This window comes from Bos taurus, chromosome 16 (assembly GCF_002263795.3).
Source record: "Bos taurus isolate L1 Dominette 01449 registration number 42190680 breed Hereford chromosome 16, ARS-UCD2.0, whole genome shotgun sequence".
NCBI classification, from domain to species: Eukaryota; Metazoa; Chordata; class Mammalia; order Artiodactyla; family Bovidae; genus Bos; species Bos taurus.
The window spans coordinates 5720699-5745462 of NC_037343.1; the positions used below are offsets into that span (position 1 = coordinate 5720699).

Below are 24764 nucleotides of genomic sequence, written 5' to 3' on the forward strand. Positions count from 1 at the left end.
CTCCTCTGTCCATGGGATTTCCCAGGCAAGAATACTGGAGTGGGTTGCCATTTCCTTCTCCACTGTTTTCTTCTATCTCAATGAAATTCTTAAGCAATTACTTTGAGTTACTTATCAGACAAATCGTCCATATCTGTTATTTGGGGTCAGTAACTGAAAAACTATTGTGTTTCTTTGTTAACATTTTAGTCCTTTGATGTCTGTGTCCCTTGAAGTCTCAAGTTGCTGTGTTTGCATTTAAAGAAGCAGTCACTCCCTCCAGTTTTTACAGACTGACCTGGGGAGGGAAGTACACTGTCACATTGATAAGGATTTTGAGATTTTTCAGACATTTTTTAAGGAGACACCTGCCCCATGTACTCAATTCCTCCTAGGAGAGAATTCTGAAGCTCATATGCATCTGTCAACGCAGCAAAGACAGTCTCTGTGCTGACAGTTTCCTGACTGCTTCCCTGGGGCAATGCCAAATGCTTACATTCCTGTGCTTTCTCACAGACCCATGGGGACAGATTGGCTTCTAGATCTACCACGGGCCATCTGCAAAGGTCTAGATGCAACCATGGGGACTTACACAGGGAGCTGGACCTGGGGAGGGGATGTGGATGAGATGAGGGTCCCAGGGGTGCGCAGAACCACAAGCAACGGCATCTGCAATGGTTTGGGGCTCCCTGGTGGGATCTCCACATGGTCAGTAGGACCCATGTTCCTTGAAGAATTCTAGCCCTGGATGCTGTGCTCCTGGCCTCTCCCCATCCCAGCCATGCAGGTGACCCCAGTGTCCTGGATAAGGGGAGAGAGAAGTGTGATGGAAGATGAGGACGCCGCCCTTGCTCACACGCTCTTATTTTCCCCACAGGTAAAATCCTGTGCTGAGGGGTCTGTCTTGGCACTAAGCAGGGCCACTTCAGGGGCAATATGAGGCTACTTCTCTAACCCTCTGTGAGGTGTCCAGCCTTGAATCTTAGTGCTCTAGCAGCATGCTGTCATGTCTCTGCTAGACTCCTGGACCCCACAAAGATACCATCGTTATCCACAAATGATGGTCAAAGTCTGTGTTTATATCAGGAGAGACAGTGAGACTCCTGCCATTTTTCTGACCTCACTCTGTTATTACAGGTTTCTTCTTTTCCTCTTTTCTTGACTACTGTCTATCAATAGGTACATGTATTTTGTTATATACTTATCAAGAAGTCTATAGGTACACTCATAGACATTTGTAAACAATAAAATTAAATAGGTCCTTTGGCAAAACAAGAATCTGATATAAACTTTTGAAGTGGATAATACAGCTGAGTCTTAGAAAATTATGAACACATGGGATTTCAGCCCAGTTTACTCACTGACACGGATGCATCTGGGAGGAGGAGACCAGCCACTCTCTGTGCAGGTCATTGTGTTCTGATCATTTTGAAGACTGTAGCCTTCATAGCAGCGAACTCTTACAGTTTCACCCTGTAAATATTTTTCTTCAGGATGTGGGGTATGTCCATTTTCCAAATAATTGAAAATACATTGTCCTTAGGATCATAAAATTAATATGAAAGAAATACAACATAAATTTGGGAAAATAGTACATTAAAGATTAACCTTATAGAATTTACATAAGAATACATTAGTATTAAAATTTAACATGCAACAATAAAAATGGAAGCTAGTACCACATTTCTGGAAAATGAAAAAGATAACATTCCATATTATTTGTCTTTAGTTTTATGAATAAAATATGTATAAATGATGCACATATTCTTGTAAAGTCTCTGTATCTCTCACAGGATTTACATGAAAAGTTTCTAGTAAAGGGAAGTTCTATTGGATTTTTTGCTCATAGAACTCATCCCTTGGCCTTACTGTTGTTACATAACACTTAACTGTACTCACTTGTCAACTTTTGTCTTTTTACTCTTTCAAAGATTATGCATATAAACTTAAAGAGGTTTATTACTGAGGCATGGTTCTTCTGGAGACCATCCTTCTGCTGTGCAAGTCAGGTGGTCCCAGGAACGTTGTGAAGGAGGCACAAAATAATGATCACAGTTATATACAAACTGTTGATTTACATGTGCTGGAAAGTATCCTCTGTATGAATAATATAGCCGTCCATGTTTTATTACTGGATAATTACAAGGTTTCCCTTGGAATAACAAAAGTAGAAATAATGTTTTATCTCAGTATACAATTTGAATTAATATTTCATCTATGAATTATATCCTTGTTCAGTTAATTACACTCATTGCATTATGGTTTCTAGGAAAAAAAAAGTTACAGAAAATTCAGATGATTGAAGTATGCAAGGAACTCTTTGCTAATGAAGAGAATGGATGTATGGATAAAAAGGGGCCCAAGGGTAGAGGGATGAATTGGGAGATTGAGCTTGACATGCATACACTATTGTGTAAAAAATAGATAACTAATGAAAAGAACTTATGTTTAAAAATAAAATGACAAGTTTTTTTCAAGGTTGTCAACATTTCCATTTCTTTCTGAAAATAATTCTAAATGTATCAGCATTACACTGGAATTTAAAACTGTATTCCACATTTTGTAAAAGGAAAATGTATCTGGTACCCAAGCTGGATTTTTTAAAGCCTTAAACTAACAGTGATGTTAATGACCTTCAATAGGTCTATTAAGCTGTAATCACAATACAGTCAACTGAACATATTTAAAATGAGATTTGAACCTGCAAAGTCACCATGTGTAAAAGTATAAAAATAACCATTGTTCTCCAGATTTTCCTCATATTACAAGTAAGACTGTCCTAAACATTCTAGAATTATAATCTAGCTTTTCTGTGACACATTTTCTATTCACATTTTCATGAGCATATTCACATGGCCCCATAAACTACATACCTTTTTGCACTGTGAAACTCAGCTGACATAGAAAAGTATTTATTTTGTTTTCCTCTTTTAGGTGAATATCTGATAATTTTTCCATTAATGTATTCTTATGGTTATCTCACAGTGTAGAGACTATTTTAACCAGTCAATTAGATCAGAATACACACAAGGAAAGTAAATAGTTATATTTAGGAGGAAGGCTGAGTGTTTATATCTGTTTCAACTTACCCTGTCCGTGAGCAGTGTAAAACCACGAGGTGAGAAGGACATTGATTAGCAACAACATGTTAGATATTCACAATGGTACATTCACACAAATACTCCAGTTGCACTGTTTAGGGTTCAAAATCTGCTCCATGTGCAGTTACCAAGTGTGACTGAATTTAAATGCATTACAATGAACCTAGTTAATTAGTGCCATTGTGTACATATCAAAGTTCAAAGTTTCAAGATGTCCCCAACTTGTTTCTGTTGGTAGTTTCACAATAAGTTATTGTATTCATCACCTGCCATCTATGTGCACAACTCTCTGTGGCTAATATGGACTGGTTCCAAAGCCATATATCAGACAGTAACATTCAATAATGTACTTCTAGAGAGTAGGTGAAGTTTTTCCCCAGCCATTTGGGTCATTCATATTTTCATGGGCTTAAGGAAGTGAATAGATTTTTTTTTGTAATTATATTAGATCTTAAAAACAGTCACACAAGTTATAGAACAATCACGTTACTTACATGCTATTTATGTGTGAGTTTTATGATTATCAATTTTCCCAATTTTGTTGACATATAATTGACATAAAGCACTGCATAAGTTTCAGGTGTATGGCCTAATGATGTAATTTTAATATATCATAAAATGATTACAACAATAAGGTTTGTGAATATCCATCAACTCATATAGATATAAAATTAAAGAAAAAAATGTGATGAGAACTCAGGACTTACTCTCCTATTAACTTTCATACATAAGAGACAGCAGAATTAAATCATATTAATCATGTTGTACACTACATCCTTAGTATTAACCTATCTCACAGCTGGAAGTTGATACCTTTTGACTGACTTCATCCAGTTCCCCTATCTCCAGTCCTAGCCTCTGATAACCATAAATCAGATCTCTTTTTCAAAGTATTTTTTTGCTCAGTTGGCCTACAACATTGTGTTACTTTCCACTGCACAGTATAGTAATTCCATGTTTCTGTCCATTTCAAAGTAATTGCCACAGTAAGTCTAGTTACCATCTATCAAGATTTTAAAAATTGTATAGTTATTGCCTATATGTTCCACTTGAATATTTCATGTTTATGACTCATCTATTTTGCACCTGGAAGTTTATCCCATTATCCTCTCCCTCACCAGAGGATCTAGAGTGCATGTCCACAAAAAGACACATAGAACTGTTCCTTGCAGCTTTATTCATAAATGGCAAAAATGCACATTGGTCCTATGAACATTCAGAGAATGGATAAAACATTTGTAGCAGTTTCATACAATACATTAATATTCACTAATTTAGAAAACAAAATGAAGTACTGCTATAGACCACAGTTTGGGATAATCTCACAGCTCTCCTAAAAATGAACATTGGTGGGTAAAGATGAACAGTGCTGCGATGAACATTGGAGTACACGTGTCTCTTTCAATTCTGATTTCCTTGGTGTGTATGCCCAGCAGTGGGATTGCTGGGTCATATAGCAGTTCTAATTCCAGTTGCAGTATTTTAAGGAATCTCCACACTGTTCTCCATAGTGCTTGTACTAGTTTGCATTCCCACCAACAGTGTAAGAGGGTTCCTTTTTTTCCACACCCTCTCCAGCATTTATTGCTTGTAGACTTTTGATAGCAGCCATTCTGACTGGCATGAAATGGTACCTCATTGTGGTTTTGATTTGCATTTCTCTGATAATGAGTGATATTGAGAATCTTTTCATGTGTTTGTTAGCTATCTGTATGTCTTCTTTGGAGAAATGTCTGTTTAGTTCTTTGGTCCATTTTTTGATTGAGTGGTTTATTTTTCTGGAATTGAGCTGCAGGAATTGCTTGTATTTTGGAGATTAATTCTATGTCAGTTGCTTTGTTTGCTATTAGTTTATCCCATTCTGAAGGCTGTCTTTTCACCTCGCTTAGAGTTTCCTTTCTTGTGCAGAAGCTTTTAAGTTTAATTAGGTCCCATTTGTTTATTTTTGCTTTTATTTACAATATTCTGGGAGGCGGGTCACAGAAAATCCTGCTGTGATTTATGTCGGAGAGTGTTTTGCCCATGTTTTCCTTTAGGAGTTTTATAGTTTCTGGTCTTACATTTATATTTTTAATCCATTTTGAGTTAATTTTTGTGTATGGTGTTAGAAAGTGTTCTAGTTTCAGTGGTTAACTAGTATTCCCATCACCACTTATTAAAGAGATTGTCTTTTCTCCATTGTATATTCTTGCCTCCTTTGTCAAAGATAAGGTGTCCATAGGTGCATGGATTTATCTCTGGGCTTTCTATTTTGTTCCATTGATCTATATTTCTGTCTTTGTGCCAGTACCATACTGTCTTGAAGACTGTGGCTTTGTAGTAGAGCCTGAAGTCAGGCAGGTTGATTCCTCCAGTTCCATTCTTCTTTCTCAAGATTGCTTTGGCTATTCGAGGTTTTTTGTATTTCCATACAAATTGTGAAATTATTTGTTCTAGCTCTGTGAAAAATACCATTGTTAGCTTGATAAGGATTGCATTGAATCTATAGATTGCTTTGGGTAGTATATTCATTTTCACTATATTGATTCCTCTGATCCATGAACATGTATATTTTTCCATCTATTAGTGTCCTCTGATTTTTTTTTTTCACCAGTGTTTTATAGTTTTCTCTATATAGGTCTTTTGTTTATTTAGGTAGATATATTCCTAAGTATTTTATTGTTTCATTGCAATGGTGAATGGAATTGTTTCATTAATTTCTCTTTCTATTTTCTCATTATTAGTGTATAGGAATGCAAGGGATTTCTGTGTGTTGATTTTATATCCTGCAACTTTACCATATTCATTGATTAGCTCTAGTAATTTTTTGGTGGAGTTTTTAGGGTTTTCTGTGTAGAGGATCATGTCGTCTGCAAACAGTGAGAGTTTTACTTTTTCTTTTCCAATTTGGATTCCTTTTATTTCTTTTTCTGCTCTGATTGCTGTGGCCACAACTATGTTGAATAGTAGTAGTGAGAATGGGCACTCTTGTCTTGTTCCTGACTTTAGGGGAAATGCTTTCAATTTTTCACCATTGAGGATAATGTTTGCTGAGGGTTTGTCATATATAGCTTTTATTATGTTGAGCTGTGTTCCTTCTATTCCTGCTTTCTGGAGGGTTTTTATCATAAATAGATGTTGAATTCTGTCAAAGGCTTTCTCTGCATCTATTAGATAATCATATGAGTTTTATTTTTCAATTTGTTAATGTGGTGTATTACATTCATTGATTTGTGGATATTGAAGAATCCTTGCATCCCTGGGATAAAGCCCACTTGGTCGTCTTTTTAATATGTTGTTGGATTCTGATTGCTAGAATTTTGTTAAGGATTTTTGCATCTATGTTTATCAGTGATATTGGCCTGTAGTTTTCTTTTTTTGTAGCATCTTTGTCAGGTTTTGGTATTAGGGTGATGGTGGCCTCATAGAATGAGTTTGGAAGTTTATCTTCCTCTGCAATTTTCTGGAAGAGTTTGTGTAGGATAGGTGTTAGCTCTTCTCTAAATTTTGGTAGAATTCAGCTGTGAATCTGTCTGGACCTGGGCTTTTGTTTGTTGGAAGATTTCTGATTACAGTTTCAACTTCCATGCTTGTGATGCGTCTGTTAGATTTTCTATTTCTTCCTGGTTCCGTTTTGGAAAGTTGTACTTTTCTAAGAATTTGTCCATTTCTTCCAAGTTGTCCATTTTATTGGCATATAATTGCTGATAGTAGTCTCTTATGATTCTTTGTATTTCTGTGTTGTCTTTTGTGATCTCCCCATTTGCATTTCTAATTTTGTTGATTTGATTTTTCTCCCTTTGTTTCTTGATGAGTCTGGCTAATGGATTGTCAATTTAATTTATCCTCTCAAAGAACCAGCTTTTGGTTTTGTTGATTTTTGCTATGGTCTCTTTTGTTTCTTTTGCATTTATTTCTGCCCTAATTTTTAAGATTTCTTTCCTTCTACTAACCCTGGGGTTCTTAATTTCTTCCTTTTCTAGCTTACTTTAGGTGTAGAGTTAGGTTATTTATTTGATATTTTTCTTGTTTCTTGAGGTATGCCTGTAGTGCTATGAACCTTCCCCTTAGGACTGCTTTTACAGTGTTCCACAGGTTTTGGGTTGTTGTGTTTTCATTTTCATTCATTTCTATGCATACTTTGATTTCTTTTTTGATTTCTTCTGTGATTTATTGGTTATCCAGCAGTGTGTTGTTCAGCTTCCATATGTTGGAATTTTTAATAGCTTTTCTCCTATAATTGAGATCTAATCTTACTGCATTGTGGTCAGAAAAGATGAGTGGGATGATTTCAATTTTTTTGAATTTACCAAGGCTAGATTTATGGCCCAGGATGTGATCTATCCTGGAGAAGGTTCCATGTGTGCTTGAGAAAAAGGTGAAATTCATTGTTTTGGGGTGAAATGTCTTATAGATATTAATTAGGTCTAACTGGTCTATTGTATCATTTAAAGTTTGTGTTTCCTTGTTAATTTTCTGTTTAGTTGATCTATCCATAGGTGTGAGTGGGGTATTAAAGTCTCCCACTATTATTGTGTTATTGTTAGTTTCCCCTTTTATATTTGATAGCGTTTGTCTTACATATTGTGGTGCTCCTATGTTGGGTGCATATATATTTATAATTGTTATATCTCCTTCTTGGATTGATCCTTTGATCATTATATAATGTCCTTTTTTGGTCTCTTTTCACAGCCTTTGATTTAAAGTCTGTTTTATCTGATATGAGTATTGCTACTCCTGCTTTCTTTTGGTCTCTATTTGCATGGAATATATTTTTCCAGCCCTTCACTTTCAGTCTGTATGTGTCCCTTGTTTTGAGGTGGATCCCTTGTAGACAACATACCTACATAGGGGTCTTGCTTTGTATCCGTTCAGCCTGTCTTTGTCTTTTGGTTGGGCATTCAACTAATTTACATTTAAGGTAATTGTTGATAAATATGATCCTGTTGCCATTACTTTATTATTTTGTGTTCAAGTTTAATACACCCTTTCTGTGTTTCCTGTCTAGAGAAGATCCTTTAGCATTTGTTGGAGAGCTGGTTTGGTGGTGCTGATATCCTGATGGGAATCCCCTTGTGTGTTATTTTGTGTGTTATTTTCCTTGCTACTTTTAATATTTGTTCTTTGTGTTTGATCTTTGTTAATTTGATTAATATGTGTCTTGGGGTGTTTTGCCTTGGGTTTATCCTGTTTGGGACTCTCTGGGTTTCTTGGACTTGGGTGATTATTTCTTTCCCCATTTTAGTGAAGTTTTCAACTGTTATCTCCTCAAGTATTTTCTCATGGTCTTTCTTTTTGTCTTCTTCTTCTGGGACTCCTATGATTCAAATGTTGGGGCATTTAACATTGTCCAAGAGGTCTCTGAGATTGTCCTCATTTTTTTTTTTAATTCATTTTTCTTTTTTCCTCTCTATTTTATTTATTTCTACCATTCTATCTTATACCTCACTTATTCTATCTTCTGCTTCTGTTATTCTACTGTTGGTTCCCTCCAGAGTGTTTTTGATCTCATTTATTGCATTATTTATTATATGTTGGCTCTTTTTGATTTCTTCTAGATCCTTGTTAAACCTTTCTTGCATCTTCTCAATCCTTGTCTCCAGGCTATTTATCTGTGATTCCATTTTGTTTTCAAGATTTTGGATCATTTTCACTATCATTTATTTGGAATTTTTTATCAGGTAGATTCCCTATCTCTTCCTCTTTTTTTTTTTTTGGCTTGGTGGGCATATTTCCTATTCCTTTACCTGCCTGGGTATTTCTCTGCCACTTCATCTTGTTTATATTGCTGTGTTTAGGGTGGCCTTTTGTATTCTAGCAGTTTGTGGAGTTCTCTTTATTGTGGAGTTTCCTCCTGTGGGTGGGGTTGGATTGGTGGCTTGTCAAGGTTTCCTGGTTAGGGAAGCTTGTGTTGGTTTTCTGGTGGGTGGAGCTGGATTTCTTCTCTCTGGAGTGCAATGAAGTGTCCAGTAGTGAGTTATGAGATGTCAATGCGTTTGGAGTGACTTTGAGCAGCCTGTATATTGAAGCTCAGGGCTATGTTCCTGTGTTGCTAGAGAATTTGCATGGTATGTCTTGCTCTGGAACTTGTTGACCCTTGGGTGGTGCTTGGTTTCAGTGTAGGTATGGAGGCATTTGATGAGCTCCTATTGATTAATGTTCCCTGGAGTCCCTGGTATTCTCAGGATTTGGACTTAAGCCTCCTGCCTCTGGTTTTCAGTCTTATTCTTACAGTAGCCTCAAGACTTCTCCATCTATACAGCGCCAATGATAAAACATCTAGGTTAATGACGAAAAGTTTATCCACAGTGAGGGACATATGTCACTTCCAGGGAAGTTCACTGGGATGACACAGATGGATGGGATAGGGAGGGAGGGGGGACAGGGTTCAGCGTGGGGAACACACATACACCCATGATGGATTCATGTCAAAGTATGACAAAACCACTACAGTATTGTAAAGTAATTAGCCTCCAGTTAAAATAAATAAATTTATTAAAAAAAAATAAAAGGTGATTAAGGAAAAAAAATAAATAAAATGAAGATTCCTTTGTTCTCTTTCTATAGACTGCATTCCAAACTTACTGAATCACCTTATTTATATATGGTGACATTATTACCTCTTTTAATTTAGTCACAACTCCACACAGGTGTCTTGTACTTTAAAAAATGGAATGATTTTTCTTTAAAACCATAAGGGCCAAGAGGAAAATGTAGTTAGAAATTTACAAGTTTATTTATAAGAATCAAGCAGAGTCTGTTGAAATTATAAATTCGTTTTTCTAAACCTGATTATATATCTGCCTTTTTTTCAGCCAGCAATGAAACAGTCCATGTCACTTACCTTTTGCGGTTAACCTAAACTTCATTTCCAAATGGTCAGAAATTAGAAGGATCTCACACTTAGTAGGTTTCTGCTGTCTTCTATTAACCTTTATTGGAAAATGTTATAGTGGAAAGGAGAATCCTCAGAGAATCTCCTGTATTCAAATATAGTTTCCTATCCACATTATGTAGCAATAGACAGTGACCATTTGGTGGCTGACTTCAATGTCCCCAGCCTGTGTTCATATCTATCTTTGTGCCGGATAGTTTAATGACATAAAAGGCCTAAATTACAGATAGTTACATTTTCCAGGAAAGGGAAATATCCATTTTCTGGTGAAAAGCCCTTATGCTGCTAAGTCACTTCAGTCGTGTCCGACTCTGTGCGACCCCATAGACAGCAGCCCATTAAGCTCCTCTGTCCCTGGGATTCTCCAGGCAAGAATACTGGAGTGGGTTGCCATTTCCTTCTCCGACGCATGAAAGTAAAAAGTGAAAGTGAAGTCGCTCAGTCATGTCCGACTCTTAGCGACCCCATGGACTGCAGCCTACCAGGCTCCTCCGTCCATGGATTTTCCAGGCAAGAGTACTGGAGTGGGGTGCCATTGCCTTCTCCGAAAAGCCCTTTTATTATGACCTAAACCTTGCACTTTGGCAGAGTAAGAAATTGTAAGCCTGGAAAAAGAATGTTATTAGTGATTGAAATCTTAACAAATGCAGACAAACTAATAATCAACACAACCTGGTTAAAATACTTGGTTAAAAAATTGATTAATACTTGTTTAATACTTGGTTTAAAAAATACAAGAAATCAAATTTTTGCAAAGACAAATAGAAAATTTATTTGTGCAAGCAAATTATAATGATTGATACAATACACTGCCAATATGTTACCATCTGAAAAAAACTTGCAACAATTTTCGTGTTTGTGATATTGTGATTTTCAATAAAATAGACATAGTTGGTCTTTGTCCCCATTTTGGGAATAGAACTCTAGAAACTTTTGAAATTTCCTATATGTCTTTTGTTATGTTAATACAGTGACTTTTGGAAATCCTTTAAGGATGGAAGCTAGTTGCCCAGGGAACCAACCATGTGATTAGACAGTTGAAACAACAATCCTACCCTCCTGATGTCCAGCGAAGGGCAAGGAAATGGAGGTTCCATCAGTTAGCAATGGTGAATGAATAAATACTTTATGCCCATGTAGTGGTGCCTGAGTTCTGATAATCTCCAGCACTGATAGCTTGGAGGAACTGGGAGAGTGAACCCTGGAAGAGCATGGAAGCTCTGCACATAGTAGGTTCCTGCTGTCTTCTACTAACTTCTATCACACCTTGCCTTAGGCCTCCCTTACATCTGGCTGGTCATGAGTTAATCTATTTAGTTTCTGTTGAGTTCCATGGGCCACACTAGCAAAGTAACTGAACCTGAAGACAAAGTTGTATATATAGCTTTTATTATGTTGAGGTATGTTCCTTCTATTCCTGCTTTCTGGAGAGTTTTTATCATAAATGGATGTTGAATTTTATCAAAGGCTTTCTCTGCATCTATTGAGATAATCATGTGGCTTTTATTTTTCAATTTGTTAGTGTGGTGTGTTACATTGATTGATTTGCAGATATTGAAGAATGAGGTTGGAGGGGGGTTCAGGATGGGGAACACGTGTACACCCATGGCAGATGCATGTTGATATATGGCAAAACCAATACAATATTGTAAAGTAAAAAAAAAATAATAATAATAAAATAAAAACAAGAAAAGTCTACCTTGACACTAAAAAAACCACAGAAGTTGTAGCTACCTCCAATATTAATGATTAGACCAGAGGTGCAGGGTCACATGGATTTGTCATCGGCTTCTGAAGTGGGGAGGGCAGCATGTTTGTGGGGCTGAGCTCTTAACCTCTGGGATCTGAAGCTGTTTCATGTAGATGGTATTAGTATGTACTAAGTTGTAGGATACTCAGCTTGTGTTAGAGAATTGCTTGGAGGTATGGAAAAAAAACCCATATACATCATCATAGAAAAGATCATCAAACTACTTGAATAGTATATTTCAGTTGAGATAACAAATAGACTTGTCCTCAGTGGGAATAAACTTACAGTTAGGTGCAGTAACTGAAAATGTTCAATTTTACAAACCCATCTTTGCACAGTTTCAATTAAGCTTCTTGTCTTCCCTCCCACTGTTTCCTTCATATGTTGTTGTTGTTGTTCAGTCAACTCAGTCTTGCAGCATGCCAGGCTTCGCTGTCCTTCCTGTATACCATTTACTAACCTAACACCTGTAGCTTGGTCATAACTTTCTTTCCAATGGGGAAGCATGTTATAATTTCATGGAGCTGCAGTCACCTAGACAGTGTACTGAAAGAGACATCACATGCCTGACAAAGCCCCATTCAGTCAAAGCTATGTTTTTTTCCAGTAGTCATGTATGGATCTGAGAGTTGCACCATAAAGAAAGTTGAGCACTGAGGAAATGATGCTTTTGAATTGCAGTGCTGAAGAAGACTCTTGAGAGTCTTTGAAGTGTAAGATCAAACCAGTCAATCCTAAAGGAAATCAATCCTGAATATTCACTGGAAGGACTGATACCAAAGCTCCAGTACTCTGGCCACCTGATGCAAAGAGCTGACTCATTGGAAAAGACCCGATGCTGAGAAAGATTGAAGGCAAAAGGAGAAGGGGGTGGCAGAGGATGAGATGGGTTAGATAGCATCATTAGTTCAATGGACAGGAAAGACTTTAGGAGACAGTAGAGGACCAGGAGCTTGCATATTTTGGAAATTATTACTTTATCAATTGTTTCATTTGCTATTGTTTTGTTGCATCCTGAGGATTGTCTTTTCACTTTGTTTATAGTTTCCTTTGCTGTGAAAAAGCTTATAAGTTTAATTAGATCACACATTTATTTTTTGTTTTATTTCAATTATTTTAGATGGTGAGTCATAAAAGATCATGCTATGGTTTATGCCATACGGTGTTCTGCCTATCTGTTCTTCTAAGGATTTTATAGTGTCTGATTTAGTTTTTAATCCATTTTGTGTTTACCTTCAGGTATGGTGTTATGAAGTGTTCTAATTTCATTCCTCTGCACATAATTATCCAGTTCTTCCAGCATCAGTTATTGGAGAGACCACGTTTTTGCCATTGTATATTCTTGCCTCCTTTTTCAGATACAAGGTGCCCATGGATGTGTGGGTTTATCTCTCAGCTTTATATCTTGTTCCATTGGTCTATACTTCTGTTTTTGTGCCATGATCTCTGGATGACTATAGCTTTGTAATATAGTCTCAAATCAGATGAGTTGATTCCTCCAGCTCTATTCTTCTTTCTTAAAATTACTTTGGCTATTTGGGGTCTTCTGTGTCTCCATATAATTTGTGATTTTTTTGTTCTAGATATGTGAAAAATGCCATTGGTAATTTGATATTGCTTTCGATCTCTAGATTGTTTTTGGTAGTGCAGTCGTTTTCACCATATTGATTCTTCCAACCCAGGAGCATGGAATATCCCTCCATCTCTTTATGTCATCTTTCATCCATGTCTCATAATTTTCTGTATATAGTTCTTTTCTCTCTATAGGTAGGCTTATTCCTAGGTATATTATTCATTTTTGTTGCAATGGTAAATGGGACTGATACCTTAATTTCTTTTTCTGATTTTTCTTTGTTATTCTATAGGTATACTAGTGATTTCTGTGTATTAATTTTATAATCTGTGACTTTACTAAATTCACTGATAATTTCTAGTAATTTTTTTAAATTTTATTTTATTTTTAAACTTTACAATATTGTATTAGTTTTGCCAAATATCGAAATGAATCCGCCACAGGTATACCTGTGTTCCCCATCCTGAACCCTCCTCCCTCCTCCCTCCCCATAACCTCCTTCTGGGTCGTCCCAGTGCACCAGCCCCAAGCATCCTGTATCCTGCATCAAACCTGGACTGGCGACTTGTTTCATACATGATATTATATATGTTTCAATGCCATTCTCCCAAATCTCCCCACCATCTCCCTCTCCCACAGAGTCCATAAGACTGATCTATAGTATCTTTATGATTTTCTACGTAGAGTATCATGTCATCTGCAAATAGTGAGAGTTTTACTTCTTCCTTTCCAATCTGGATTTCTTTTATTTCTATCTCTTCTCTGATTGCTGTAGCTAGGATTTCCAAAGCTATTTTAAATATTAGTGGCATGACTGGGCACCCTGTTCTTGTTTCTGAGCTTAGAGGTAATGCTCTAAGTTTCTCACCATTGAGAATATTTGCTGTGGGTTTGTTGTATATGCCCTTTATCATGTTAAGGTAGCTTCCTGCTATACCTATCTTTTTGGAGAGGTTTTTTTAAATCATAAATTGGTGCTGAATTTTGTTGAAAGCTTTTTCTGCATCTATTGAAATTATCATATGGTTTTAGCTTTCAATTTATTAACATGGTGAATCATATTAATTGACTTGAGTATATCCAAGAATCCTTGAACCCTGGAAGAAACTCACCTGACATGGTGTATGATGTTTTTATTGTGTTCTTGAATTCTGTTTGTTATACTTTTTTGGAGGATTTTTGCACCTATATTCATCACTGATATTGGCCTTTATCTTTTTTTGTGATATCAGTGTCTGATTTTGGCATCAGTGTGATTGTGGTCTTGTAGAATGCATTTGGAAGTGTTTTCCTCTGCAAATTTTAGGAAGTGTTTTAGAAGTATAGGTATTAGCTCTTGTCTAACTTATATGCAGAGTACATCATGAGAAATGCTGGGCTGAAAGAAGCACAAGCTGGAATCAAGATTGCCCAGAGAAATATCAATCACCTCAGATATGCAGATGACACCACCCTTGTGGCAGAAAGTGAAGAGGAACTAAAAAGCCTCTTGATGAAAGTGAAAGTGAAGAGTGAAAAAGTTGGCTTAAAGCTCAACATTCAGAAAACGAAGATCATGGCATTTGGTCCCATAACTTCATGAGAAATAGATGGGGAAACAGTGGAAACAGTGTCAGAATTTATTTTTCTGGGCTCCAAAATCTCTGCAGATGGTGACTGCAGCCATGAAACTAAAAGACGCTTACTCCTTGGAAGGAAAGTTATGACCAATCTAGGTAGCATATTCAAAAGCAGAGACATTACTTTGACAACAAAGGTCCATCTAGTCAGGCTATTGTTTTTCCTGTGGTCATGTATGGATGTGAGAGTTGGACTGTGAAGAAGGCTGAGTGCCGAAGAATTGATGCTTTTGAACTGTGGTGTTGGAGAAGACTCTTGAGAGTCCCTTGAACTGCAAGGACATCCAAGCAGTTCATTCTGAAGGAGATCAGCCCTGGGATTTCTTTGGAAGGAATGATGCTAAAGCTGAAACTCCAGTACTTTGGTCACCTCATGTGAAGAGTTGACTCATTGGCAAAGACTCTGATGCTGGGAGGGATTGGGGGCAAGAGGAGAAGGGGACAGCAGAGGATGAGATGGCTGGATGGCATCACTGACTCGATGGACGTGAGTCTGAGTGAACTCCGGGAGTTGGCGATGGACAGGGAGGCCTGGCGTGATGCATTTCATAGGGTCGCAAAAAGTCGGACACAACTGAGCGACTGAACTGAACTGAACTGAAAGTCTCTTAAATTTTGCTTTTCTATAAAGCTTTTGATCTCTCCATCAATTTTGAATGAGATCCTTACTAGATAGAGTAGGCTTGATTGTAGTTTTTTTTTTTTTTTTTTCTTTTAGTACTTTAAATATTTCCTGACATTACCTTCTGGCTTGCAGAGTTTCTGCTGAAAGATCTGCTGTTACTTGTATGGGCTTTCCCTTGTATGTTATTTGTTTCTTTGCCCTTGATGCCTTTAATATTCTGTCTTTATCTTTGTGCTTTTAATCTTTGTGTTTAATATCTGTTAGCTTGATTAGTATGTGTCTCAACATCTTTCTCCTGGGGTTTATCCTATATTAGACTCTGTTTCTTGGACTTGATTGATTTTTTCCTTTCTCATATTGAGGAAGTTTTCAACTATAATCTCCTCAAAAATGTTCTCAGTGCCTTTATTTTTCTGTTCTTCTTCTGAGGTCCCTATAACTCAAGCATTGGTGAGTTTAATACTGTCATAGGTGTCTTCTCATTCTTTTTTCTTTATTTTTCTCTTCAGCAGTTATTTCTGCCATTCTGTCTTCTAGCTCACTCATCTGTTCTTCTGCCTCAGTTACTCTACTATTGGTTCCTTCTAGAGTATTTTTAATTCAGTATTGTGTCATTCATTTCTCTTTGTTATTTATTCTTTATTTCTTCTATGTCCTTGGTAATTGCATTAATTGTGTTGTTTCTTGCATATTCTACATCCTATTTTTGAGGATTTGGAACATCTTTATTACCATTATTCTGAATTATTTTTCAGGTAGTTTGCTGATTTCCTCCTTGTTTTTTTGGTCTTGTGCGTTTCTACCTTGTTTCTTCATTTGTCCTATATTTTTGTGTCTTTTCTGTTTTTTTTTTTTTTTTTTCTCTAACGTACTGCATTTGAAGTCTCCTTTCCCAGACTTTAGGGATGTATCCCTTCTTCCTTTTGGTTTTTGCTCTCAGTGGGAAAGGTTGTTTCAGTGGTTTGTGTTGATTTCTTGTTGGCGTAACTTAAGCCTGCATTGTAGAGGAGGAAGTGAGTTGTTTTACTATGTTTTTTTCCTGATGGAGAAGGCTGTGTGAGGCAGTATAATTTGGAGTGTCTGTGGGAATCTTGTGGCTGATATTGTTTTTGTGCTTTTGTCTTGCCACTTGACTGGGTAAGATATCCTGTAGAGTATGCTGTTGGCAGCCCAGTGATACCAGACTCTGTTTACAGTTCTAGGCCTTCGTAGATTTTATCAGTAATTAATTTCCATGGGTGTGTGTGTGTGCAGTTAGGAGTTCTCTAGCAGTCTTGGATCTTGGACTCAATGCTCCCACCTCAGTGGTTCAGTCTCAGGCACAATCTCTCATCCTGAAATCCTGCATCTCTTCTTTTCACTTTTTATGTCTTATCTTTTGTCCCACCTCATTCCAGTGAGCTTAACTTGCCACCCTGGAGGCCTGGGGTCTTCTGCTGTCTCTTAGAGGCTGCTTTGTAAGCGTTGTTCAATATTTTGATGAGTTTTTGGTGTATTTGTGGGGAAGCTGGACACCTCCCCATTTTACTCCTCCACCATTTTTTTCTGCTTCTTTCATGTATTGCTGTGTTATATAAAATTGTGTAGAATTCTATATAAAATATCCTATGCATTTAAGAAGTAGCATAACATTTTTGAAAATGGCACAGTATTAAGAGACAGACTAATAAGAATTTAAGTTTTGTCATAACAATGGGATAGATGTGAGGTCTTCAGTGATATACTATGAGTTGTGTGGCTTCCATCTCATCTGTGAAATATCTACAAACATATACTCAGTATATGATCTTCCTTTCTGTGGTCTTCCCTAATAGCTCATTAATAAAGATCTGCTTGCAATTCAGGAGATCCAGGTTTAGCTCGTGTGTTGTGAAGATGTCCTGAAGAAGGAAATGACAACCCACTCCAGTATTCTTGCCTGGAGAATCCCATGGACAGAAGAGCTTGGCATTCTACAGTCCATAGAGTCACAAGAATCAGACATGGCTTAGCAATTAAACCACCACCATACCCAGTAATAAGGCCTTTCGTGAAGATTGCACATATTAATTATACAATATTTTGAAATGTAGTATAGATAAGCATCAGATCAGATCAGATCAGTCGCTGAGTGGTATCCAACTCTTTGCGACCCCATGAATCGCAGCACACCAGGCCTCCCTGTCCATCACCAACTCCCGGAGTTCACTCAGACTCATGTCCACCGAGTCAGTGATGCCATCCAGCCATCTCATTCTCTGTCGTCCCTTCTCCTCTTGCCCCCAATCCCTCCCAGCATCAGAGTTTATTCAGTGAGTCAACACTTCGCATGAGGTGGCCAAAGTACTGGAGTTTCAGCTTTAGCATCATTCCTTCCAAAGAACACCCAGGGCTGATCTCCTTCAGATGGACTGGTTGGATCTCCTTGCAGTCCAAGTGATTCTCAAGAGTATTCTCCAACACCACAGTTCAAAAGCATCAATTCTTCAGTGCTCAGCCTTCTTCACAGTCCAACTCTCACATCCATACATGACCACAGGAAAAACCATAGCCTTGACTAGACGAACCTTTGTTGGCAAAGTAATGTCTCTGCTTTTGAATATGCTACCTAGGTTGGTCATAACTTTCCTTCCAAGGAGTAAGCGTCTTTTAGTTTCATGGCTGCAGTCACCATCTGCAGTGATTTTGGAGCCCAGAAAAATAAAGTCTGACACTGTTTCTACTGTTTCCCCATCTATTTCCCATGAAGACATGGGACCAGATGCCATGGTCTTCATTTTCTGAATGCTGAGATTTAAGCCAACTTTTTCAGTCTCCACTTTCACTTTCATCAAGAGGCTTTTGAGTTCCTCTTCACTTTGTGCCATAAGGGTGGTGTCATCTGCATATCTGAGGTTATTGATATTTCTCCCGACAATCTTGATTCCAGCTTGTGCTTCTTCCAGTCCAGCGTTTGTCATGATGTACTCTGCATATAAGTTAAATAAGCAGGTGACAATATACAGCCTTGACTTACTCCTTTTCCTATTTGGAACCAGTCTGTTGTTCCATGTCTAGTTTTAACTGTTGCTTCCTGACCTACATTCAGATTTCTCAAGAAGCAGATCAGGTGGTCTGGTATTCACCTCTCTTTCAGAATTTTCCACAGTTTATTGTGATCCACACAGTCAAAGGCTTTGGCATAGTCAATAAAGCAGAAATAGATGTTTTTCTGGAACTCTCTTGCTTTTTCCATGATCCAGCGGATGTTGGCAATTTCATCTCTGGTTCCTCTGCCTTTTCTAAAACCAACTCCAAAATCAGATTGATTGTATTCTTTGCAGCCAAAGATGGAGAAGCTCTATATAGTCAGCAAAAACAAGACCAGGAGCCGACTGTGGCTCAGACCATGAACTCCTTATTGCCAAATTCAGACTTAAATTGAAGAAAGTAGGGAAAACCACTAGACCATTCAGGTATAACCTAAATCAAATCCCTTATGATTATACAGTGGAAGTGAGAAATAGATTTAAGGGTCTAGATCTGATTGATAGATTGCCTGATGAACTATGGAATGAGGTTGGTGACATTGTACAGGAGACAGGGATCAAGACCATCCCCATGGAAAAGAAATGCAAAAAAGCAAAATGGCTGTCTGGGGAGGCCTTACAAATAGCTCTGAAAAGAAGAGAAGTGAAAAGCAAAGGGGAAAAGGAAAGATATAAGCGTCTGAATGCAGTGTTCCAAAGAATAACAATAAGAAATAAGAAAGCCTTCTTCAGCGATCAATGCAAAGAAATAGAGGAAAACAACAGAATGGGAAAGACTAGAGATCTCTTCAAGAAAATTAGAGATACCAAAGGAACACTTCATGCAAAGATGGGCTCGATAAAGGACAGAAATGGTATGGACCTAACAGAAGCAGAAGATATTAAGAAGAGATGGCAAGAATACACAGAAGAACTGTACAAAAAAGATCTTCATGACCCAGATAACCATGATGGTGTGATCACTGATCTAGAGCCAGACATACTGGAATTTGAAGTCAAGTAGGCCTTAGAAAGCATCACTACGAACAAAGCTAGTGGAGGTAATAGGATTCCAGTTGAGCTATTCCAATCCTGAAAGATGATGCTGTGAAAGTGCTGCACTCAATATGCCAGCAAATTTGTAAAACTCAGCAGTGGCCACAGGACTGGAAAAGGTCAGTTTTTATTCCAATCCCAAAGAAAGACAATGTCAATGAATGCTCAAACTACCGCACAATTACAGGCATCTCACATGCTAGTAAAGTAATGCTCAAAATTCTACAAGCCAGGCTTCAGCAATATGTGAACCGTGGACTTCCTGATGTTCAAGCTGGTTTTAGATAAGTATTGGTTGTTACTAAAACTTAGTTTTTCTTAATTTGATATCTTCTTAGGCAATTATCTTACCACTAAACATTCTTGGGTATAAAAACTTCAAGGGAGGCTAGAAACGTCATCCTTACTAGCAAGTTATATCTCCAATTACAAACTGCTATTTCCTAACACTAAAATAAAGAAGAATATAGTGGAGAATGGATTATGAAATCACACACATAATTCTACAAATTACTTCATTAGAAAACGAACTCTGTGTTTTAAAGCAATTTTGGGTTCATAGCAAATGTGAGCAGAAAATACAGAGTTCCCAAACTTCCCACCATACACACACACACACACACACACACACATCAGACTCAGATTTGTTTTAAGGATCTGGCTCATGTAATTGTGAAGACTGGTAGGTCTGAAACCTGCAGGGTAGGTGGCAGCCTGGAAAATTCAGGAAGGGGTGTGTGTTGCAGTTTTTCCTTTGGAAACCTTGAGAGGCAGCGTTCCTTTATCCTGGAAGGAGCTCAGTGTTTTCTCTTAAAACTTTCAACAGAATGGATGAAGTACACCCATGTTATGAATGGTAATTTACTTTATTCAAAGTCTGATTAAATGTTAATCATATCTTTAAGATGCCTTCAGAGAAAGAGCCAAACTTATTTGACCAAGCTACTGAGTACTATAACCAGGCCAAGTTGATACAAAATTACCACCTACAAAATATCCAAGGTGAACTTGGATATTTAGTTCAGGAGATTTCCAACACAATTATGAAAGATTCATCTAATTTCTTCTCTCTGCTTGCATAAAATACATGAAATGAGTTGTAAATGGAAGAATGAATCATCAGTCGTTAAGAAGTCATTAAGAAGGAGATAATTTGAAATTTCTCAGTGGAGCTAGTGGTAAAGAACCTGCATGAGAGTCCAGGAGACTTAAAAGATGGGCATTTGATTCCTGGGTTGAGAAAATCACCTGGGGAAGGAAACCACAACCCACTCCAGTATTGTAGCTTAGAGAAATCAATGGACAGAGGACTTGGTCAGGCTACAGTCCGTGGGGTCGCAGAGAGGCAGACACAACTGAAGTAACTTAGCATGGCACAGCACAAGACAGAAATAGATGCTGTTATCTGAGGATAATCTGTGTTTTATCCACATGGCTGAGAACTTATACATATTAAAGCACAAGAGACTGACAAGGTGTTTGAGAACTTTGTACTAGCAGAAATGTGTTCAGCATGGACTGAAAGGGACAGGCATTGTACACATAAAGGAAGAATGCCTCCAAAGATAGAACTCTGATAACAGGGCTTCTTTCAGCTGAGAAAGTAGGCTCACTTCTCTGGTGGGTTGAAAAGTTGGGGCTGTCCTCCATGTTTTTCTTTTTTTTTTTCCATAGAGAAGTGCTCTCTCAATTGGAATCTAATGAGATTTCTCCTCATGGGCTTTGAGTTTAAGACTTGAGACTCATTTTTCTTTCTCTTTCTCCATTTTTGAATGGTAACGTCTATTCGATGTATGTATTAATGTTGTACTTTGGAAGCACATTCCTTATTTTCTGGTTCATAGGGTCACACACAAATAGGAATTTTGCCCAAGGATGGACAAGAAACTGCATCTCACCCATAACTTATTTACAAGTCATTTAATAAAATTTGGGCCTTAGAGTGGATGCTGAAAAGGGTGAAACTTTGGGAGATGTTGGAATTGGGTGAATATATTTGACACTTGGGAAACACAGGAAGCTGAGAGGCTGCAATGTGCACTGTTATATGTCAAACAGTGTCATCAAAAGAGTTTTTAGAATCCATACAGCCAAGACCTAAAAGTCTTACTTTATTTGGAATTAGGTGTCTAACAGATGTAATCAAGTTAAGATGTGATCGTTTTGGTGGGCTTCAATGAAATATTATTGATGTCTTTTAAGAAGAAAAAAATACAAGTAAAGACAAAGACACCTAGAGAAAATATTCTGTGACCAGAGAAGCAGCAGTTAGACTAATGCGCTGCAAGCCAGAAACCAACAAGGACTGATGGCCACTCCCAGAAGCTACAAAGAAGCAAAGAATATTGTACTCATTCTCAGAGAGAACATGGAATTAAGAAGAACAAATCGAAACAAAAGGAAGCAAGTGCTATTGTTAGTGTTCCAGGGGCCCCAATTCCATGTATAAGTGTTCCATGCCAAAGACCTCCTCTAATCCTAATCACCATCCAAAGGTTCTACCTGAATTCTATCACTTTAGAAAATTTGATTTCAAAATGCAGATTCTGGAGGACTCACTCCATCTTCTTTCCAAAGTTAATAGCTCTTCAAAAAAAAGTTAACTGCAGTTCTCTATATGTGTATTGATATATTTACTGTGCTGTCGTGTGTTACCTGAATTCAGGTCATGAATCGGTTAGATTTGTACTTAATGAAGATTTCAAATGTATATTTGAAGATTATACATTTGAAGATTTCAAATGATGATATACTAATATTGGAAACTGAAGAAAAATCTCAGTAATTTAACTTCTAGTACTGAAACATATGACTCACAGAGCTGGCTGATAAGAACAAATGTCTATCCACCTACCAATTGAGTGCTACTTAGATTATTCCCAGGTTGTGGCTGTTCTTTTCAGAAAAGGCAAAAGTACAGTCACAGAAGCCACATTAATGGTTCTCAGAGGTTAGGGTTTGATGAAGAGGATTGCCTGCATAAGATTCTTCGGGGTTATTGAACAGATGGTGCTAGTGGTATAGAACCTGCCGGCCAGTGCAGGAGATGTAAGAGCATAGGTTTGATCTCTGGGTGGGGAAGATCACCCAGAGGAGGAAATGGCAACCCACTGCAGTATTCTTGCCTGGAGAGTCCCATCGACCCAGGAACCTGGCAGCCTACACTCCATAGGGTCCCACAGAGTCAGACACGGCTGAATGAACAGCAGCCTATATTTTGACTAGATGACTCTTATGCACCTGTATTAATTGGTCAAAATTTCTTGAACTGTGTGCTTAAAGAGTGTAAGCTTATTGTATGTAAGTACCTGAGTAAAATCAGATTTTATTTTTCAATTTTTTTCTTTTGATGACATAATTTATTTATTTTTAAATTAATTATTATTTTTTTTTTTTTTACTTTACCAAATTGTATTTGTTTTGCCATACATCAACATGCATCCGCCACGGGTGTACACATGTTCCCCATCCTGAACCCCCCTCCCACCTCCCTCCCCATACCATCCCTCTGGGACATCCCAGTATACCATTCCCAAGCTTTCTGTATCCTGCATTGAACCTGAACTGGCGATTCATTTATCTGATATTATACATGTTTTAATGCCATTCTCCCAAATCATCCCCACCCTCCCTCTCCCACAGAGTCCAAAAGACTGTTCTATACATCTGTGCCTCTTTTGCTGTCTCGCATACAATGTTGTTGTTACCATCTTTATAAATTCCATTTATATATATATATATATATATATATATATATATATATATATGCGTTAGTATACTGTATTGATGTTTTTCTTTCTGGCTTACTTCACTCTGTATAATAGGCTCCAGTTTCATCCACCTCATTAGAACTGATTTAAATGTATTCTTTTTAATGGCTGAGTAATACTCCATTGTGTATATGTACCACAGCTTTCTCATCCATTCATCTGATGATGGACATCTAGGTTGCTTCCATGTCTTGGCTATTATAAACAGTGCTGCGAGACAGCAAAAGAGACACTGATGTATGGAACAGTCTTTTGGACTCTGTGGAAGAGGGAGAGGGTGGGATGACTTGGGAGAATGGTATTGCAACATGTATAATATCATATATGAAATGAGTTGCCATTCCAGGTTCGATGCATGAGACTGGATGCTTGGGGCTGGTGCACTGGGACGACCCAGAGGGATAGTACGGGGAGGGAGGAGGGAGGAGGGTTCAGGATGGGGAACACGTGTATACCTGTGGCGGATTCATTTTGATATATGGCAAAACCAATACAATATTGTAAAGCTAAAAAATAAAATAAAATAAAAAAAATAAAAACTTTAAAATGATCAAGACATTTTTCTGTCAACTTGTGTACTACACTTTTTATACAAATTTGATATTAACCCCTTGAACATTGTATTGTGAGTTTTTTTTTTTTGAGTTTTGTTTTTTAATTTCATGTTTGTGAATTCCTCCATTAAAAATAATTACTTTTAAGAGTGATTCTGAAACCATTTTATTTTATTCAATATATTTTCATAATTAATAAAAGATTTTAATATTAATTATCCTTGATGGATTTAAAAGATTGAATTCTCATAAGGGATTAGCGTAAACCTAAATTTCCTTCTTGATATTAGACTTGGGCTGTATAATCTATCATTTGCATCTTACTATATGGATAAGGCCACTTCTCCCCAAGATAATTGACTGTGTGTAGGATCTGTTGATAATTCTTTAATTAAAAAAAGTTTGACAACTATATATATATATATATATATATAGTAGTCAAGCAAGAAGTTTGACTACTATATGTAAAATAGATGATTGTTAAGGACATACCGTAGAGAAGGCAATGGCACCCCACTCCAGTACTCTTGCCTGGAAAATCCCGTGGACTGAGGAACCTGGTAGGCTGCAGTCCATGGGGTCGGTGAGAGTCGGACACGACTGAGCGACATACCTTTCACTTTTCACTTTCATCCATTGGAGAAGGGAATGGCAACCCACTCCAGTTTTCTTGCCTGTAGAATCCAGGGACAGGGGAGCCTGGTGGGCTGCCGTCTATGGGGTCACACAGAGTCGGACACGACTGAAGTGACTTAGCAGCAGCAGCAGCAAGGACATACCATATAAGACAGGGAACTTTACTCCATATTCTGTTACAGCCTATATGGGAAAAGAATCTAAAAAATGTGTATATCTTTAACTGAGTCACTTTGCAAT

General features: G+C 37.5%; 1 protein-coding gene across 4 annotated transcripts in view; it reads right to left on the reverse strand.

Annotated features, from left to right (window-relative positions):
* The window catches only part of LOC100336868 (complement factor H), an 80724-nt gene extending 77526 nt beyond the window's left edge, over positions 1–3198 (reverse strand). For all 4 annotated transcript variants that reach the window (XM_059875649.1, XM_002693875.7, XM_005216730.5 and 1 more), the window contains exons 1-3: positions 3069–3198; positions 1943–2131; positions 1341–1517 (exon numbers count right to left, since the gene is read on the reverse strand). In XM_059875649.1, coding sequence (XP_059731632.1) covers positions 1341–1517; positions 1943–2131; positions 3069–3126 — 424 coding nt within the window. In that variant the 5' untranslated portion in view covers positions 3127–3198. The remainder of the gene's footprint in view (positions 1–1340; positions 1518–1942; positions 2132–3068) is intronic.
* Between the last annotated feature and the right edge of the window lie 21566 nt (positions 3199–24764).